The 20525-nt window shown below is 41.1% G+C and overlaps 3 protein-coding genes across 3 annotated transcripts; 2 read left to right on the top strand and 1 right to left on the bottom strand.

Annotated features, from left to right (window-relative positions):
- Positions 1-11308: 11308 nt before the first annotated feature.
- On the top strand, positions 11309-12565 carry gjc2 (gap junction protein gamma 2; the record flags this gene model as incomplete). Its single annotated transcript, XM_079172592.1, has 1 exon — positions 11309-12565. The coding sequence occupies one exon, from the start codon at positions 11309-11311 to the stop codon at positions 12563-12565; it is 1257 nt and encodes a 418-aa protein (XP_079028718.1).
- A 2894-nt stretch (positions 12566-15459) lies between these two features.
- On the top strand, positions 15460-18136 carry iba57 (iron-sulfur cluster assembly factor IBA57). Its single transcript, XM_079172776.1, has 3 exons — positions 15460-15906; positions 16951-17300; positions 17451-18136. The coding sequence occupies exons 1-3, from the start codon at positions 15566-15568 to the stop codon at positions 17840-17842; spliced, it is 1083 nt and encodes a 360-aa protein (XP_079028902.1). The 5' UTR covers positions 15460-15565; the 3' UTR covers positions 17843-18136.
- Positions 18137-18248: 112 nt separating this feature from the next.
- Positions 18249-20465, bottom strand: jmjd4 (jumonji domain containing 4). Its single transcript, XM_079173334.1, has 6 exons — positions 19977-20465; positions 19695-19860; positions 19478-19603; positions 19086-19353; positions 18806-18952; positions 18249-18705 (listed from the first exon to the last, which is right to left on the bottom strand). Exons 1-6 carry the CDS (start codon positions 20227-20229, stop codon positions 18370-18372), a joined length of 1296 nt encoding a protein of 431 aa, XP_079029460.1. The 5' UTR covers positions 20230-20465; the 3' UTR covers positions 18249-18369.
- Between the last annotated feature and the right edge of the window lie 60 nt (positions 20466-20525).

Below are 20525 nucleotides of genomic sequence, written 5' to 3'. Positions count from 1 at the left end.
TCCCCAGTACCTGATTCAACATAGAGGAAACTTTAGACTTTAGAAAAACAACCTTTGCTTCGTGTAACAGCTGTCCAATATCAGGCTCAAACACTGATTCTTGAATCACACAATTAGTGGCCAGGAAATCCCATAAAGTTGTGATAAGCCTGCAGTAACTACAGCCTGCAGTAATCCTACAATAATTACTGCCTTTGCCAAATGTACAATGTGTAACATGAGACTGGGGTCAGAGAGGTGTTTTTTAAGCCCTATTGTCACTTTTGAACACTTATGTTGTTGTGGATTTGTATTAGAGTACGTTATTTTAAAATGTGTGTCATATATTTGCATACCTCCATTTGCAGTAATAGTGGGACAAAATATTAAAAGCAACTTTCAGGTTTCACCTTTGTTTACATAAACACATGCCATTCGTCTTTTGTTGTACTTTTGACTTGTTTATGTGATGGCAAAACATGTTTTGGACCAGTTTAATGATTTGTAGCATGTTCAACAAACAATTGGGTAACACTGGGATTTATTGGTCGTTGCCCAGAGAACTCACTGGTGTGGCCTCTCAGTTTGGACTGTATTATTATATTGCTATATTATTATATTGTTGAATGGACAAACTGGATAACTGTTGAACTGAACGTATACGTCAAAGTAATAATACTTAAATAGATAAATAAATAATATACATACAGTATATTACTGGGATATATTGCATAATGTATTTTGAAAGGAAAATGTGTTACATTTTTACATAGAGGCAGAAATACCATTACGTGTACATATATAACACACGGTCCCTCAAGTGGGTTTTGTAATGGTACAATGTGTTTGCTTAGTATATATTCCTACTTAGTTTGCTCTGAACTCAGTTGAACTTCAGTGTGTTAGCGTACATGCCCAGATGATTCTTTGTTGTTGTTGTGCAAAAGAAGAATTTGTTCTTGGCAGCGAGCAGAGATAACTGAAACTATGTTGTATGACAATGTTCCAGCGCCAAGGCTGTCCGTACGCTTTCTTTGGTTGCTGACTGTTTGTTTTTCATTGTTGTTTATTTCACTGAGACTGTACGCATTCTGTTGTGATGATTGAACCTTCTCGGCGCAGAGAATAAATATTTAAAAGACAACCTCTGGTTTTCGGTATTCTTTCTTTCAGCATTAAAAGACTCACGCTATGCTGGTATGGGATTTGTTCCACCACAGTTTACCGATATGTCAGCAGCCATGATCAGAGCCAATGATGCTGCCATGCTGATAAGATAGCTACATGTAGAGGCCTCACTGATCTTGTATTTATTTATTACATGTTAGAAGTAGACGTGTAGCTATGGGTGTGCCCAAGACAGTGGTTTGTATGATATCTTGCAAAAAGTTATTTTGTTGAATTTCGTGCATTTTCCTATGAATGTCAGACTGCGTCATGTTCCAGGCCTCTCGTATCAACCTTCAAATGTTGGTAGATAAAGATTTTTCTCCATCTAAAGTTAAAATGTCGCCGTCCTGCCGCCCTTCTATTAGAGAGGACCGAAGTGCAGCAACTTTGCTGCCAAATCCCCAATTTACACCGAAAGTCTTAACAAACTCCTTTCGCCGTGAATCAATTCTCTTCAGCTGTTCTTCCCTCAGCCTCACCATGAGGCAGAGGAAGTGTCTCATCAACGGCACGTTTTGTCTCAGAATGTTGTACGCACGGCAAAAATTAGGCGGACAAAGTAGCTGATCGTTCAATACAGAGGGCACTCGTAGAATATGGATATGTCGAAACAGTGTTTCTCTCACTGGCTCTGTGACTCCATCATACAAGCCTCATCCATGGCCCTCCTCGGTGGGATGACAGTGGCAGACATCTGCAAAGCGGCACCCTGGGCCTCTCCGTGTAAAAACAAAAACCTAAAAGTTATGGACACGTAATTCATTGTAGTATTCACATAATAAATAACATTTACTCCAGTCATCCATTACCCACTTTATTTTAAGTGGGTAATGTATAAAACCCAGAAATGCACTGACGGTTGACTAAATCCCTACAAAAATATGTTGGAAATAATGTGGTTAATTGGTGATAACTTGGGCAGTAATCTCACATGTTATGCAGACATACACATACACTTATGCACTCAGAAAAAGCTATATTGGGAAAAGCAAGGTTTTCAAGGTCCAGAGCTATACATCACTTTTCATTTCTGGGTGAATGAATGGGGGTTTTAGTAGGAGTCATCCTGAATTAAATAAATAAACAGTCAGTGGTCATGGCAATGGAGGCGGACAGGCTGGGGAACAATGGAGCCTTTGGCAGGATGCTGGTCTCCTGAGTGTCCTGCCTGTACTTGGTGGTGAGGGGTTTTGAAGAAAAATGACCCATTGTCTCTCTCATCCTGCTTCTGAGCCTGAGCTGTGAAACGATGCCTCTGGATGCCTGCCCAAGATGACCTACCATGAAGCATAGAATAAGCTCCTGCTTTATCCGCATGGACAGGTAGGCACAGCCTTCATTATTTATTTATTTTTATTATTGTGGTGCTGTGGATTTTGCTATTCATAGTATACAGATGTTTTTTACCAGCCATTTGAATTCAACCGGAGAACTAGAAGTTTGTGCAACTCGAAGTGACAGAAAATGAGTAGGTTTGCTTGTTCCTTTTTTGCCTCAACATCAGCTGAGAAATCTCTATTCCATCTTAATATAGAGTGGTTAAAGACACCGCAAGTGGGGCTTAACACCATGCTGAAAGGTTGAATTTTAGTGCCATTGTCTCACACTGTATTGTTGTCTCACACAGTGTCAGTGTTTTGTATTGTAAGGTGTTCATATTTTCCTTGAAAATCCTAGTGACTTCTTCTGTCATTGACAAATTATCTGAGCAACAGGCTCAAATTGTTTTTTGTTTTAAAACTTGATTTAACCAGGAAGTCCCTTGACATCAACATCTAATTTTCTAAGGTAGACCTGGTTAAGATAGCATACCAGTACAAGGTTACAAAACGATAAAACAAAGCAAGTCAAAAACAGACAAGGGACAATTAAAAATAGACCATGTTGTAAATAGACAACGGAAAACAGATGAATATTACAAAGTCCAGTTTAGCCATAGCAAATCCTCTTTTCAGTTGGAGAGTTTCTATCAGAGTGTTGAACTCTTCCCAGGGAGACTAAATTATTGATCTGTTCCATGAGCAAGATGCAAAACAGGAATACTATGTTCTAAGTTATGATTAAATCCTGAAAGAGCTGCCAACTAGTGTAGCCAAAATACATACAGCTGTTGCTGAGTGATAGGAGATGACACAGATATGAAATGAGTACTACCCATGGCTTTGTAAAGAAAAATATACCAATGGTGCTGTCTACTTAGGCTCAATGACTATATATATATATATATATATATAAGCTAGGCTTTCAAATCAAAAAAAGAAAAACTCCAGTGTAAGACAAACCATGATGTTTTTACATATCTATCCCAGTAGTGTTGTTTTGTATTCCTTTATATTGCCAGAGTATTCCTAACAGTTCTTCAGACATTCCAGTGATTAAGAGGTGCAGTTTAACAGGAAAGCAGTCACCAAAGCTTGAAACAATGAGACCTCATAAAACAACCCTTCCTGTTTTGATGTATCCTCCATGTGAACTGCTGCAGATGTTGGTATTTTTACACTCCTCCGTTATCATGATTTGATGCATTAATAAATGCCTGTAACTCAACCTTAATGTCTGTGTAAAGGAATCATCTGTGATGTTTGTCATGAGGATCTTACACAGGTTTGTTTTCCACCTAATGTTACTAAGTGTCAACCGGGTCAGTGCTCCCAACATCGTTATCCACGGCTGATCAGTGAAAACAGGGTGTGCAGGTCATTGACATGAGGGAGTGACTTAGAAAGTCGAACACTTCTCCAAAATGTTTCTGAGTATTCTCCAAGACTCTTTGCTGTAGTTGAACACATGATTGCCATCTAGTGGATAAAAGCATCCACTGACAAAAGTAGAGAAAAGTAGATAAGTTAAATGAAGGCTTTCAAACCAAACATGTATCTATATGCAGGTATTCATTTTCTATTTAGTGAATGCAGAAAAGTATTCCCTGCACACATGATCATTAACCTTGAAGGTGAATATGTCTCCCTATCTGGTACTACCTGTGAGACAGTGCCTTTTGATCCACAGATTGCCTTTTCTTATCACTGGCTTAATAGCTGAGCTTTAAAAGTCACATATTCACTAGTTTTGATCTGAGCTTTTTTTTTTTGCCTAAGTGTACGCAAGAGAGAGCGTATATTGCCGTTATCAGTGGAATCCTGCAGCGTTGCTACCAGGAGTTCACTGAATTGGAGAAGGGCAACGGCACGAAGGCATCTGGAAGGAAGGAGTTGCAGTAAGCATATCTCTGGTAGTCCAAATGACCCTGACTAGGTCTGCTGCTCCTTTGGGCTTGCCCCAGATCAGCCCATGACATGGCCAGTTAAGACAAGATAATGTCAAAGATTAACGCCCTCCAGCTCTACAAGCAAAGCGTTGTTATTTTGTTTGTTTGGATGGGTAGTTGTGTGTTGAATTTCACTGCCCTGATGGAAACCTTCATCAGCAAGTGAGTTTAAAAATACTAACGGGGAATAAAACAATTAGGTAATACACTTGTGAACTGAATACATTTGAATGATTCACTTGAGTGTTCAGTTGTATTGTGTTGAGCCTTGTCAATTATACACATTATCTTCAGTCTTAATTAGTGTGCTCTGCTCATGACCTACTTTAATATCAGTGGAACATGTACACATACAGTATTTTTTGTCAACACTACTATCACTAGAGTATTTTCATTCAGACATTTGCTCCATCAAATCACTTGTTTTCAATGAGTTGATAGCTTGCCAGCAAGATAACCAAATGTGATATGGTATCATGGAGCCCAAAGTCGATCATGTACTGTGGCCACTGGTGTGCTTACTTTTCTGTGAAAGAAAGGAACTGGCACACAGTTTACACAAAACTGGGAAAAACTCTTATCAGATTGTAAATGATTACAGAAATGTCTAAAGGGTGAGGCAACACTGATGCAGCGCTTTATTACTTCCTACAATATGAACATGAATGAGGCGTGATTTATTTTAGCTCTTGATGTCAGGTCTCTTTCTGGTAAATCTTTACTACCAGAAGGATTGGACTATGTCAGGGCAGTAAAATGAATGGAACCTTCTTCTGGGACCGGAAACAGGCCAATTCCAATGGAACATAATCAACTTTTTAGCCTTCTGTATTCAAATATTGCTATACATCATCATTTTCTCCAGCGCTTTAAATAGTTTTCCAGATGTGTAGTATAGAAGGGAGATGAGGTCACCTGTCATTTTACTGACTGTATATCTGACACTTGTTTTTATTCCCTTTACACAATCAGAAATATTAACCAAACAAGTTGTTTGTTTGTATAATTGTACAGTAGTGTTGTGGCTAATGTTTTTCGACACAAGTTGCTTTGCTCATGTGGGAGACGCAGAGCCCTGGCTGAGGGAAGTTGTTGGCATCCACCTCAAGGCTTTTCATCTCAGTCGCTTCAGTGGAGTCCAGCCTTAGTAAAACTGGCACGGGACGCACTCACCCCGGGGGTAGGATAGGCTCGGCTGAGAAACTGGGAGAAAAATGAACAAATGAGATGGGACTGCCACCACTCTCAGGCTGCCTATGGGATAGCCCCCCACAGCCTGGTAAGAGCAGTTTAATGATAGTTGTAGGAGAGATGGGGGAGAAGAGGAGAGGAGGAGTCCAAGCACCAAGTTGCATGTTTCTTTGCTCTGGTGTCTTGTGTCACTCTTTTCTCTGAGGGGAGGGGGGGGCATCCAAGTCACATGGTGGAGCTTGATCTGTTACATAAACACAGACCTCCACAGCCCCCAGTCTGCTCGCATCAACTTTATTCAGGAAATACATGCGGAGAAAACTCTTGCGATGACATTGGTGGCGGCCAAGGAGAGTTGTCGAGATGTTCACTCCTCCATGTTGCATCACTTCAACACTCGGCAACGCTGCAAACCCTCCCAGCTCCCAGTGACCTCTTAAAGGTGAAACTGTCTGGGGAATAACAAAATCATGCCGTGAAAATTCAAATGAAGAAATTAAGAAATGCAATGAATTTATGATGTGATTCAATACAGCAACCAGCTATTTTGCTGATTATTTTCTCATCATTTTTGTCTTTAAATAAAGTTTTATTGTTAGCCGTCATGTTAGATTGTTTTAAAAGAAGGTTGTTCACATCTCACAGATGCTACCACAACTGAAAAAAAGATCTGCTCTATTTTACATGTAACACTAATTATAACCACAACCTAATGAATATTAAACATTCGCATTTGGCTGTCACATGATGCCAGACCTTGTGACAAGAGCAATGTCAAACGATGTCTAACAGGGGAATACTTTGATATTTTCCCAGCTCTGGGCAGTCCAATCAATATTTATCAACATGAACTACAGTTTCCCAAAGCTAGAATAGCCTGAATTGTCAGAGGACAAAAGGGACGACACATTCAAAACTAGACAGTCATTGGTTTGACTGTATGCATTTGTGCACACACATTTTGTTTTTGTTGGAAGTAACTGTGTGCAATTCAAATGTTTTCATGCAGTTTCAAAGACTAATTCATTGTTAAAAATCTATTGTTTTATAATTCCCTTTTTGTCAAAATTACAGTATTTTCAATTATCACATAAATTCTGCTCTAATCAAAGAACAGGGAAATGAACTGCCTGGATTTCAAAGGACAACAATAGATTTTAATAAAGTAAGAAGTACAAATATGTTGGTTTCTTTTGTACATACAGAGAAGAAACAACAACGACAGAGAATAAGAGTTATTTATAGGCCATGTCACATTTTTAGAAGTGAGAGTTATCAAAATTAAAAAAATATATACATTTTAGATATATCATCAAATATAACTTTAACTTAACTGTATAAAATACAAGTCTGTCAATAAAAACACATTTTAAATGTATACATCATTTCTGACCTATATTGTATCAGTATTGTAAACCCAAGTTCTACCAACTGTTGAGGAACATAAACTCTAATTGACTTTTAGTTGAATGTTCACGTAACAACCTTCTTATGGACCATCTGTGTCTTTTGGACGACGGGAAGATTTTGGATGCAGAGGAATGCACTGCAACTTAAAAACACGTGCGTATCCGTCCCTTAGGGATAGCACATGTCCAAAATCCCAAATGCTCTAGCAGCATCCCCTGTCTTCTTATCTTCAGTGCTGCACCAGGGGTGCTCGCTACGCCACATCTCCTCAGTCAGTCGGAGAGGGGGGCCCTGAAGGCGAGGCCTCGGGAGGAGGGCTCCTGCAGGCCCAGATGGCTGGCGCTCCGAGCTTTCTTTCCACCACAAACTACTCAGACAGAATGAGATTTAAAATGCAAAGACTCTTAATGTGCTTGTACTACCTCATTCACTAAATGTCTCACTGCAGTTGTCTTTGATCTGCAACTAATAACTGTCTTAACATCCCCACAATGTTTTGAGAAACAGGAAATCAAGAATTTTTCTTAGGAACCGAGTTGAAAGCGTGATCTGATTAATGGCGGCCTTACTGATGTTGAGCGTTACTCTTGGCTTTATAGCTGCATACAGGTCATAATTAAGGTTTATTGAGGGCCTTATGAAAGCAACATTATAATAATATGGTCACTGTGACAATGACCAGACACATTTCATTAATGCAAGCCAGACACTAACCCGTTTATCTGCCTTTATTAAAAGAAGTTGACTTTAGATCCCTTCCCAAACGTCGCAGCAAGGTTCTGGCACATACAGTAAAGAGATGGAGAAATTCCTTTCCGACTTTAATCCTGCATGAATCACCTCCTCATCTGTACTTTGTCATGTTATTTCCGACTGAGAAAAAGAATGTAAGGAGTGTGCGTGAGACGCGAGAGAGACTTCTGTCCTGCATGCAGCCGCTCTTGCCACCGTGTGAAAAAAATCCATCTCACGCCTCAAGTAACAACGTGTGGCGATGCTACTGCGCTCCGCAGGCCGTGGTGAAAGCTTGAAAGTATAAACATCGAGTCGGAAAAGACGTGTAGCAGGAGTGTAGAGTGCGGCCTGTCCACTGCTCCGTTATCTGGCCATCTGCCTGGACGGAGGATCTAAATATTATGACACTTGATATGACTGAGCGTACCTGCTGGTTACATTCTAGCGGATCTGCACTGAGGCAAGGTGGCTTATGTCTCGGTGACACTGTCCTAAAACTCCTTGTCTTAGTCTCCCAAGAGTTGTTTCCTCATAAGGGACACCCACTGTAAACTGTTATAATTGACACATAATATAGAGGTTGCTTATGTGCATTTGCTATGGTTGATATGTGTGTGTCGGTGTGAGACAAGAGAGAAAGAGAGTAAGAGGTGTGGATGAATTACCTTTTAGCATTTTTACAAATGTGTGTGAAGTGTGCCACGACTCTATACGTGACCTTCTTTCTCTGAGTGAGCCACTGCTGTTGCTGCGTAAATGGTTGGAGGGCATGTGGACATCATCCCGCAAGAAGCTGAGATACATTGATGGAGATGTAAAGAGAGAGAGAGAGAGAGAGAGAGAGAGAGAGAGAGGGACAGAAAAAGTAAGAGACAGAAAGAGAGAGAGAGGGAGAGACCTTCATCATCTGTGTTACAAACATTGCACATGAGCGTTGGGGGGGAGGTTGACTGTGCTGCGATTAACACGCTCCCTCAGCTGGGTGTTCTTTTCAATCTGCAGTGCGATATCCTCAAGTCTGAACCCTTGGATGAGGGTCATTCGCCAGAGGAGGATTTTTTTCTGCCTCTCTCTGTTTTTTATACTTCCTTCTTGAGCAGAAGGCTGGTGTAATAGAAACCAGACACAAGCCAGAATGTGAGGCATTCACAGCGGCAAGACCTCACTTCTTCACAGAGTGGGGAAACGGAATAAATAGAAAGTCTGGTCTGAAAAGTTCCATCATTGTTTTTTTGTATTTTTGTTTTTGCCATTCTGGAAGTTATCAATAAGACGGAAAAGGCCAGGACTGTGCAGGGGATATCTAGAGAAGGCACAGGAGACCTTCAGGATGGGAAATGCATGTGCAACTTTTCAAGGTGGGTTGTTTCAGTTATTTTCCTTAAAGAAACTATATGATAGCTTCTGTTCAATGAGTCATTTTATTGTAAATGCCCATTTTGTTACAGTGAAACTGTGGACTGTTTGTGGGTTCCGGTGTCTGAATTCATTCTGCTGAAAGATCATTTCACGCCAGTGTAGTAGTTTATCAAAAATGTATATTCTTCTAAATCAATTGAACCAATGTTGCAAAAAGCTATTCACTCAACTCAATACAATATGATGGATGCTTAATAATGTTAAATATATTGGGCTTGCATCTGTTTAAACTCACTAATGTATTAGCCCTTATTACACATTTATATTTAAAAAGTGGTTCTAAATTGTGGAATTTAATTATCATAAAATGTTTATATTTTCTGTAACTACAATACCTCTGTAGCTAATACGGTAATATTCGATACGCTGTATTTCTGAAACATGTATTGCCTAAAAAAAGTATGTTTTAACCTATTTTAAAATTATTATAAATGAAAAATGACTACGACTTGGAGTGAGTTGCTTTGTATGACATGTTAACTGACACAAATTAAGCAAAAATCCATGAACCCAAACATGGTCTTAGTTGAATTTACATTTCTGTGTTATCTTCAGTAAAAATCGAATCTTTATTTATTAAACAGGCCAGTTCCACTTAGGTTAGAAATGTATTTTCAGAGGAGACCTGGTTAAAATGGCAACAGCACAAACAATTAAACACAGACAAGGCAGCAAAAAATCAACACAACAAGCTGTAAAACACATCAACAGCAGGCAGATATCTCAGCATCACTTCAACGTTAGGATGTGATGTTGACGCTACACACAACAGATTTGTTTAAACTTATGAATCCTCAGTGTCGCGGCCCCTCCTGTCATGCCATCCTGGGGCAGACATGAGTCGCCCACTATAGGTGCCATCTGTCTCCATGTGGCTGTACCTCTCCCCAGCGTCAGCAGTGCTGGATCTGGAGGGGAGGCCTCGTGGCAGAGCAACAAGCCTCTCCTGTTCACTCAGATGGCAGGGGAGATGGCACATCCCACGCCAGGGAACACAGTGCCGCAGTCATGAAATCAACATGAACAGTGCAGCTCCATGAATGAAGGGACAGAAGCGCTACGCTGTCTCCTCGTCGCGGCCTCAATCACCTCACAGAGTCAGAGTATGACACTGTGAGGTTTCATATCATCTGTTAGGCTGTGTGTGTGTGTGTGTGTGTGTGTGTGTGTGTGTGTGTGTGTGTGTGTGTGTGTCCCTTGGCATGATATGTGTTGCCATGCCGGGTACAGTATGTTTCTGAAGTGGCTCTCTGAGTGGAGCACACTCTTGTACCAGAATGAGCTTTTCTTAAATTCAGAGCTGTCAGTTTCGTTCTGTGTCTTCAGCAGCGTGTTCTTTGGTCAAAGCTATAATCAAAGTGGTTGTTGTTGCTGGTGGGTTTTTGCATGGCTGATGTTTGTGTTTTTCTCCTTTGCCATCTTAACCTTTTCATAAACTATTTCAATCTGTTAGAAGGGGATATTAGAATTACGACGGGATGTGTGTTTAGATAGGTTGACTGAATGACATCACCCCACTCACTGACATGAATCAACACAAGCCATTGTCTTGTGTTTGGCTGCAGAATCAGTAAAAAACGAATGTCTCCTCTACGTCAGGAAGTCTCCGTCTACAGTTTGACAAATTTGCAAAGTCCACATTTCCAAGTTATACTGTAGGTCCACACTGGAAATGGATGGTAGATTAGAGTGACAGAAAATAAATCTACAACTATTTTGAACTACTTCTCATTTAATACTTTTTTGATAAAAGAATAATAAATAAATTGAATATCTTTGGGGTTTGGGATTGGTAGTAAAATATAGTAAGATATTTTAAAATGTCCCGTTGGCTCTGGGACATTTTTATAGACGACAAAATAACTGTTAGTTGGAGCCCTATAGTCTGGATTTCCTTTGGTTGGACATAAACAGCACAGGCATTTTATATAAGGAGTACAACTGTAACGTTACAATATAATACAACAACGTAATATTATCTGTGATTCCTCGTGCAACATGATCATTTATTCAAACATTGAATGCAACTGCAACTCATTGCTTTCTCAGCTCAACCACATTCTTCAATGGGTCCCTACTAAATCCATTCTTTATTCTCTCTTTACAGATTCTAGTTGACAAGCTTGTTGGAGCAACATGAGCTGGAGCTTTCTCACTCGTCTCCTGGAAGAGATCCACAACCACTCCACCTTTGTGGGGAAAGTGTGGCTGACCGTGCTCATCATCTTCCGCATTGTGCTCACAGCGGTTGGAGGTGAGTCCATCTACTCGGACGAGCAGACCAAGTTCACCTGCAACACCAAGCAGCCCGGGTGTGACAACGTCTGCTACGATGCGTTTGCCCCTCTCTCGCACGTCCGCTTCTGGGTCTTCCAGATCATCATGATCTCCACTCCCTCTATCATGTACATGGGTTACGCCATCCACAAGATAGCCCGAACTACAGAGGTGGAGCGCAGGAAGCACCACAGGCTCCGCAAAAAGCCTCCTCCTCACTCCAGATGGAGAGAAAGCCACCACCTGGAAGATGTCCTAGAAGAGGATGAAGATGACGATGCTGAGCCCATGATCTATGAGGATACGCTGGAGGTGCTGGAGGCCAAGCCCGAACCAGTGACCAGCACTGGCAAAGACCCACCAAAACACGATGGCCGCCGAAGAATATTGCAAGAAGGCCTGATGAGAATCTATGTTCTACAGCTCATGTCGCGAGCTATTTTTGAAATCGCTTTCCTTGTAGGACAGTATCTCCTCTATGGGTTTCGAGTTAGTCCGTCATATGTATGCAACAGAGTCCCCTGTCCACACAGAGTGGACTGTTTCATCTCCAGGCCCACAGAGAAAACAATCTTCCTCCTCATCATGTATGTGGTGAGCTGCCTTTGTCTAGTGCTAAATGTGTGCGAGATGCTTCACTTGGGAATTGGCACTTTTCGGGACACACTCCGCACGAAGAGGAACCGGGGCGTGCGGACGTCCTACGGCTACCCGTTTTCTCGAAACATCCCAGCCTCTCCTCCGGGTTACAACCTTGTGATGAAGACAGACAAACCTAGCAGGATCCCCAACAGCCTCATCACCCACGAGCAGAACATGGCCAACGTGGCCCAGGAGCAGCAGTGCACCAGCCCAGATGAGAACATCCCGTCTGATTTGGCAAGTCTACACCGGCACCTACGGGTGGCCCAGGAACAGCTCGATATGGCCTTTCAAACATATCAAACCAAAACCAACCAGCAAACGTCCAGAACCAGTAGTCCTGTATCTGGGGGCACTATGGCAGAACAAAATCGAGTGAATATGGTCCAAGAGAAACAAGGAGCGAGGCCGAAATCAGCCACAGAAAAGGCTGCTACCATTGTAAAAAATGGAAAGACCTCTGTCTGGATCTAGAGATTATTCTAATTCAGTAAATTAACAGTTCAAACTTTTAGGACTCCAGGACTGCACTGTGACACAGCTGGAGGATGTGTGTGTGTGTGTGTGTGTGTGTGTGTGTGTGTGTGTGTGTGTGTGTGTATGTGTGTCTGCGTGTGTGAGAGAGATGCGACTTAGGACAATAACAAATGAGAATTTCAATCACCCACTGAAGGAGTGCAGTACACAGTTTTGGGGAATTTAAAAGAAAACACACATGTGGAACTTATCAAATCCAGTATCACAAATCGTCTTACTATCGTTACTGTAGTGTGTCATTTTGTGCTTCCCATAGCTTTTGGACATGGTTAACATATGCTTACTTAGTTCAACATCTCTAATTCCAGCTAAAATGTCAAAGTATAAACAGACTGCTTCGAGCTATTTATCTGATCTACCCTTGACTGCCGCTGAACTGGATTAATTCTAACTTTGTAAGTGTGATTGTACCCTCAATCCAAAAATGAAAAACGCAGTGAAAAACACTGTATAAATGCACAATGACTCACTTCTGAAGAATGAGGATTATTGTTGGAACGATGCATGTTTAACATGTTGGGATGTATTTTTGGATGTAGTATGGAGGAGTGTTTCTGGAAGCAGATGAAATGTGAAATATTTTGATAAAGATAATGAAACAGGGATGGCTCTTCTGGTGGACATCTACTCGGTGTGATGATCTTGAGTCATTGCGTGCAAAGCCTTTATCTATTCTATATTTTCCAAAGCCTTGCAGTGTCACGTTTCAAGGGGAAGAGGTAAGTGAATAGAAAATCCGAGTTTTTTTCTAAACTAAATACTGATTTTCCACAAACGGAAGCCCATGATGCATGCTTTAGAACTTGGAACATAAAGTATCCATATAGCCTACAGTAGAAACCCATCCTTAGCTATTCAATTAGCTCTATATTTATCTTATGTTTAGACATGTTAGGTCTTGAAGATGACCATTTCAATTTGTATGTTTCTAAAATTGGTTTCTGAATAATATTTAATCCTGCCTTCACTGTTGTCATACTTCAAAGTGCCTAAAACTTTTAAAGACTGTTCTCGTATTTCATCCATGAAGGAATAAAGTCATTTGAAACCTCTGAGTTCTTGCTATATAATACACATCTGCCTCTCTGCTTCACCACACTAATAGCAATGGTGAGTCTTTGAAACTGCAAAGGGAAAAGTTTTTATCATTGAAGTTGTAAAAAGTTATTTCATGCTTGGAATGAGATGTTGAGATTCTTCTTTTACTGACCACAGCAAATTTAAAGTATATGCACTTGTTTTAAGAATAATTTTGAAATGTGTGGGGCAGTAAACTTTAATGAGAAGAATCGTACTTGGTGATGTAGCAAAGCGTTGGTGCAGGAGGGGCATATCATTTTTTACCACCTACGAAATCACACAGCATTTTATTGCCTTTACGTATGGGAAAATACCATAAAAAAGGAAAAGTAGCTCTTTTCCAGAATCAGCAGCAGCAATGAGAAAATATTTTAAAAATAAAACAGGCCAATAATTAAAACAAGACTTAGGGTGTATGCGTTAAGATTGACTTCTGGAGACAAACACCCATTAAATATTGGATAAGTAGCACCAGGTGTGGACCAAACAAAGAAACCTAACCTACATTGCAGTAGCTCATTGTATACAATCTGAAAAACTCCACCCTAAACATGACTGAATTATCTCCACATTTACAAATTATCACTGTATTCTGAGAGTTACCGGCGCCCTAGGAATGTTCTGTATCTAAAGTCGACATCTTCTTACAAATGTAGGTTTCTTTTACAAAGCATTTGTATCCTGAAAGAAACCATTTGGTGCACTTTCACTTCACTTCATTTATTCTCTATTTTACATCACTTTTGTTAGAGACAGGATTGCATGTTTTAAATCATTTACCTGCTAATGACTTACACATTTTATTCGGTAACTTCAGATGTGTGCTCAGTTTTTTTGTATTTCCCATCTGTTAAGAAGTTTAACTGAGCAGTGAATGTTTATAGAGCCTTGGTGGGAGCCACATTAAACTACATAGGCTGCCTGCTGTGCATTCAAGTACATTTCATTCCTAACACTAATATAGCCATTGCATAGGTGATTGAATATTTCAGTTTAGACATGGCCTGTAACTTTTTCAATGTCACGGTATGTTATATAGCAATACAATAGTTATAAATTGTGTCGCTGCTGACTTAAACTTCCTGAATATAATGCTCAGTAAAAATAACTGCTGAATGTACTTGAATCCATGAAGTGGACATGCGGTAAGTCAAGTTAATCAATAAGAAATCATGCTACCTCTGAGAGGTAACACTGTTTATTTCATCTGTATAATCCAATGCATTTCAAAAATCACATTGGTATATGCATACTTAACACAACACCATGTGCTGTGTTGAACAAAAGTGTCTGCGATGAACTTGAAGTTTTACCAGAACATTGCAGATATAGATGCACTAAATCTGTCTAGTTAACATGTGAATGACATATTGACATTACAACTTATCGTGTGCATATCTTGTTATAACAAGACTAAACTGAACATTTCCTCATGAACATTATATAACTGCGAATATTTTGGTCTTATTTGGCATTGGCTATTTGTATTTGTTTCAACGTGTAGATTTTAACAAGCAGGCCTAAATCTCAGGCAAATCTAAAATTTCTCCGGATGTTTTTGTTGCATGTCATACTCAACAAAAGCGACAGGAGTTTAGTGTAACTGTACATCTATAGTGATTTAACAAACGTTTCCTAACAAGTAACGTACTGTCCATATACCACGCGAGCATTGAGCAAAACGTCACACACATCCGAGGTCATGTTATTATGGAGCAATGCATTGTGGGATTTCAAAATGGAGCCCTTGCTGCCGGAGTCAACCGCCATGTCCTGTGTTATGTAGCCGTCCACTGCTGTTAACAGGCGGAGTAGCCATTTAAATTTGACAAGTAACTCTTACCGCGGCGTACAACAATGGGGAGTTTGTGTTTCGCCAGGGGAGCGTTCACGTCCGCCACAAAACACACGGGTCGATATTTGTGCGTATCGTTTCTCTCCGGTGTTCCAGCGCCAGCAGGTGTCCTTGTTAGAAGGTACAGCCAGGACACTGCCCGAAGAGATGTCCCAGTTCAGTGTGTGTGCTATCACCTACCTCACAGGACTTTACTTAAAATCCAGGGACAAGACACGAGCTCGTTCCTTCAGGGGATCATAACCAATGACATGGGGCTGCTGGAGGAGCCTGGACTCACAGCTATGTACTCGCACATGCTAAATGTACAAGGAAGAACACTATATGACATCATGTTGTACAGGTAGAGTATTCTACATTATACCGTTTAGTGTTTTCAGTTGACACCAGGGTGGGGCTAACGTTACTTATCTCAAAATGCAGTCGCTCGTGTTGGTAGCCCAGTAGCAGACAACAGGGCTGGTGAGTCAGTGGTGTGTGTTCAGTGTGGCTCAAACATTAGCTAACGTTAGGCACGGAGTGCTGTGTTTAAGGTTAAATGAACCAAATATAGGGTCACTGCCAATTTGATATCAGTGGAATTTAAAAACACTTAGTTGCCCAATATGGACCTGGGGGAAAAAAGACACTTTTCAATATGAAATGGCCTTCATTAAATACAGGAAGTGAGATGATGTATAGATGCTATTTCATTAAGACTTTAACACATGTTTTACATTGCTAGTGCAGCAATTTGTGAATAAACTTCGCTGGCATGTAAGGGCGATCTATCTTTTCTTATTTGCAGGATAACTGGTGATGACAAGTAATCACATCGAGATAGTTCATGCGTTATGTCATAAGACACAAAAGGGTACGATAAGCTTATATTTTGATGAATAGTTGGCAACACACGGAGCATGAACTATTGTAACCCGGCCTGTCAAAAAATGCTACTTTACCATTTGAAAGACGCATGTATGAATTTTAGCTGACGGTGAAATTTGGTCGACTGTCTCAGCTGACACTAGTGTACAGTAGCAACTCAATAGATACTAGTATGTGATTGTTGTGAAATATGTGAACTCTGCCTGGAAAGATAGACCTCTCATCCAGCTACAGATTAACTTTATTCAGTTTATCTTTCCACTTGTTCTTTTTTGTTACACTAAGATTTCTAACCAGCTGCTGAACTTTATAAAACAAGAGACTTTTTGCCACTTCTTTAGGTGCTACACAAAGATCTCTCTGGGTAATAAACAGAGTCCTTAACTCATTAATCAGCAGATTGAGGAAATACAAGTTTTCCCCATAAATGTCTGCTGTAACACTGAATTACCTGATTGTATAGTTTTTATGGTGGATGTTCTGTTTCACGAGGCACTAAATTGACTGTATTTCCTTTCAGTCTGAAAGAAGCAGATGCAGGACAGGGTGTTTTCCTGGAGTGTGACAGCACAATTAAGGACTCAATCTTGAGACATTTGAAGATGTACAAGATCCGCAGAAAGGTCAACATGAGCCCCTGTCCAGAGCTCTCTGTTTGGGCGGTGCTTTCCAAGCAACACAACGCAGGTCAAGAGGCCAGTACACCTGAGCTCTCCTCCCCAGACAAAGCCCTGGTATGGGACACCGATCCTCGAACTCGGGAGATGGGCTGGAGATTGGTGTTGGACAGTCGAGTTGACCCCTCGGATGTCATTGCGTCATGTCAGAAAGGTGACACAGAAGAGTATCACAGACATCGCTACACAATAGGTAAGACCAGTCAGAATATGTAGAGTTTGTTAGAGAGAAAAAGAAAAACAGGACATGAAGTAAGGATTTGTACGCACTTGTATTTGTATGTGCTTTTGACACTTTTTTTGACATGTTTTGTTTATATCCTTTACTGTCATTGTTGTCTAGGGCTTCCTGAGGGAGTAAGAGACCTTCCCCCTGGGCTGGCACTACCGCTAGAGTCAAATCTTGTCTACATGGAGGGTATCAGCTTCAGCAAGGGCTGTTACATTGGCCAGGAGCTCACAGCCAGGACTCATCACACTGGGGTGGTTCGGAAACGCCTGATGCCAGTACGCTTGTCAGCCCCGGTCCAAGACCTCGAGGAAGGAGCTGCGCTGCAAACGCAGTCAGGCAAGCCAGCTGGGAAGCACCGAGCAGGGGTCGGAGAGCTGGGCCTGAGCCTAATCCGCTTGGCTCATGCCAACGAAGCGTTGACACTCAAATCTTCCGATGACACCACAGTGACACTCGAGGCTTCTGTGCCAGACTGGTGGCCTAAAGACGTGATTATTAACTGAAGAGAAGGATGTTTTGTAGTTCCCTCAAATGTGACACGCATCCCATCTGACAGACTTCTTACAGACAGAACCCTGAAGTACAGTATGTTACGCTGTCATTGCTTCACAGCTGTGTGGCACCAATCCATTTGTGTGAGGATTTTTGTTTTGTTTGATATAAAATCTACTCTTTGAGGTGATTTTTCCCAAACTGGAATGTATTATTTACCATATAATTATATTATTTAACAGATCTATTTTCAGCACTATACAGGATATACCAACAGTGGTATGGCATTGGTGGTTGTTGAATAAACATGCAAAAAAGCAATACAAAAACTCAATGTGTATTTTTTTTTTTTAATTTATCCATATTTCAGTGCAAAACAAATTCCAAACATTCATAATAAACATTTGAGATTGCCGTTGATCTCAAAGTAAAGGTGTGGTATCGCCTTTATCCTCTTATTCGCACTGTACAAATTGGCACTTTTCATTCAAGCCATTTCCAGACGATGGGTAGCATTGTGGAGACACAGCTGAACACCTTATTCCTGATAAAGGAGATGCTGCCCCCTTGTGGACTGTATGGTGTCCCGAATTTGCTGCAACATGGTTTCTGGCTGCAAAGTCAAAGTTGAATGATCAAGCCGCTTGAAGTCTTCATTGCAGAGTAGGCATTCAATAACATAAGCCACTCTTTGTAGGTCAAAGGCAGCATGGTAAGGTCCAAGTGTGGTGAGGGCCTCCGAGAGATGCCTAGGGTAATCACAGGGATCCCCAGAGGAACGAGCATTCAGGAAAGCCATTCGGTTGTCGGCAATGATTTTCAGGAACGATGCAAATTCTGCATAGTTGATACCGGAGCAGGCCTTCATAATAACCTGTAAAGTAAAACGAACAATGACTTTAAGTGTGACATTGCAAACATTCACGGCAGCAGCGTGTTTCTATAGAAGGCATGCAGGCTTGTCTCTGAAGTACCTGGCAGTGCTGATGCCACGAGTCCATCGTGTTTCTCCACTCGTCTATCTCCTTTTGAACAGACGAGAGCTCGCTCTGAAGGAACTGCCACATGATGTCTACGTTGCAGCCATTCAACCAGTTATGATTAATAGAGATGGTGTCTTCCTGTCACGAGAACATCAAAGAGAGAGAATCCCCATGTCACAATTAGATAACGGGCCTTAATGTATGATATGTCATTAGGTAGGTATTTAAACTAACTCAACTGCTTGGATTTAGTTGCCTTTGCAGTTCTTACCAGATTATAAACTTGATGGTGCCAGCCGCTGGGCACGAAGATGATCTCGCCGGCCTCTTGAATAATTTCGAGAGGTTGACAGGCTTCTTCAGAGTGTGGAAATAGACCTCTGTCTCGAAGCTCGGCCGACGTTACATCATAAGGGAGGTTGCCGTGAGTGTCGCGTAAAAACTCCTCCTGACCTGGAGGATACAGGAGCCATTTCTTCCTGCCACAGATGTTTGCAGACCAGCTGTAGGAGCGGAACACATCGGCGTGGAACGGGGTCCTGGAGACGAGAAAGCGCATCTGATTGATAGATGTCCCGTATATATGTGTGGCCTCACAAAACCTGACAATAAAAAAAAGCTATATTCTAAATGTTTGCAAAAATGATGTTAAATGTTTCATACCATGAGCCCTTGGGTCCCATGTAGACAAATCGGTAGTCATCCACTTCAAGTGTATCCCAGTATTCATTAAGCCAGTCAGAAGAAAAGAAGACTGGTGTGGTGTAAACATTATGCTCTGGAAAGTCCCTGTAGAACCAGAATATTAAATGCATCATGGGTAATAATGCACACTGTGCTGTATGAAACAAAGTTTACTTAAATCCATATGAATTAGTACCTTGAGATGTGCCAGTCTTTAAGATAAAGACATCCTTTAGGTGACGAGTGGCCATTCTGGATGTATTCCTTCCAGTATTGTATAAATTCTTTGAAAGGCATTACTTGTTTAGGGTTTGCATTGTACTCCTTTGCGTTGCAGTTTGCAACAGGAACAGGAGTCTCATCTGTGATGAAGAACAAACACATTATCTTACAGTAGCATTACACGACACCAGTAATGACTATCGCTGCATTATGACGCATGGTAGTTGGTTAACGTAGTAGTAATAGACCTATTTACCGAACTCTTGCAGCAGTTGTTGGAAATTGGGCTTCCCCACCTCGGACACCCATTGTTTTCTACACTTCCAGCCCTCCGTAAACCTTCTTGAAAACATACACGGGTGATTGGGAAGCAAGTATTTCTTGAAAAACTTAGAATAGCTCAACTCCTTGTCGATGTAATCTACAAAATGTGAAGACCAGAACTGTTCGTACGACTGCCTTGGCATTTTGACCAGGCTGCAGCAGTTACGGTACGCCTCCCTGTCCATAATGGTAAACAAGACCTCGGCTAGCCTGTTAGCAAGCCAAGCTAGCTGTCACCGCTTGGACAGCAAGAAACGGTAATAATAAGCTAGCAGGTCGATTAGTTTGACGTTACATAGCAAACGGCTTTTTACTAACGCTGTCAAACGCAGGCTAGATTAGGCTAGAAATCATACATTATGCTAATACGTGTTTTATATTTCTATTTTGACAACAGGTCGCTGCATATGACTCCATCCCGAAGGAGATATAGCAGGTTATGGTTCCTGACCGACGGACATATAATATACCGTTGGTGTTT

This window comes from Pholis gunnellus (assembly GCF_910591455.1).
Source record: "Pholis gunnellus genome assembly, chromosome: 14".
In the NCBI taxonomy this organism is placed as follows: Eukaryota; Metazoa; Chordata; class Actinopteri; order Perciformes; family Pholidae; genus Pholis; species Pholis gunnellus.
The sequence above is the reverse complement of the archived record's forward strand: the minus strand, read 5'-3'. Positions and strand labels throughout refer to the sequence as shown.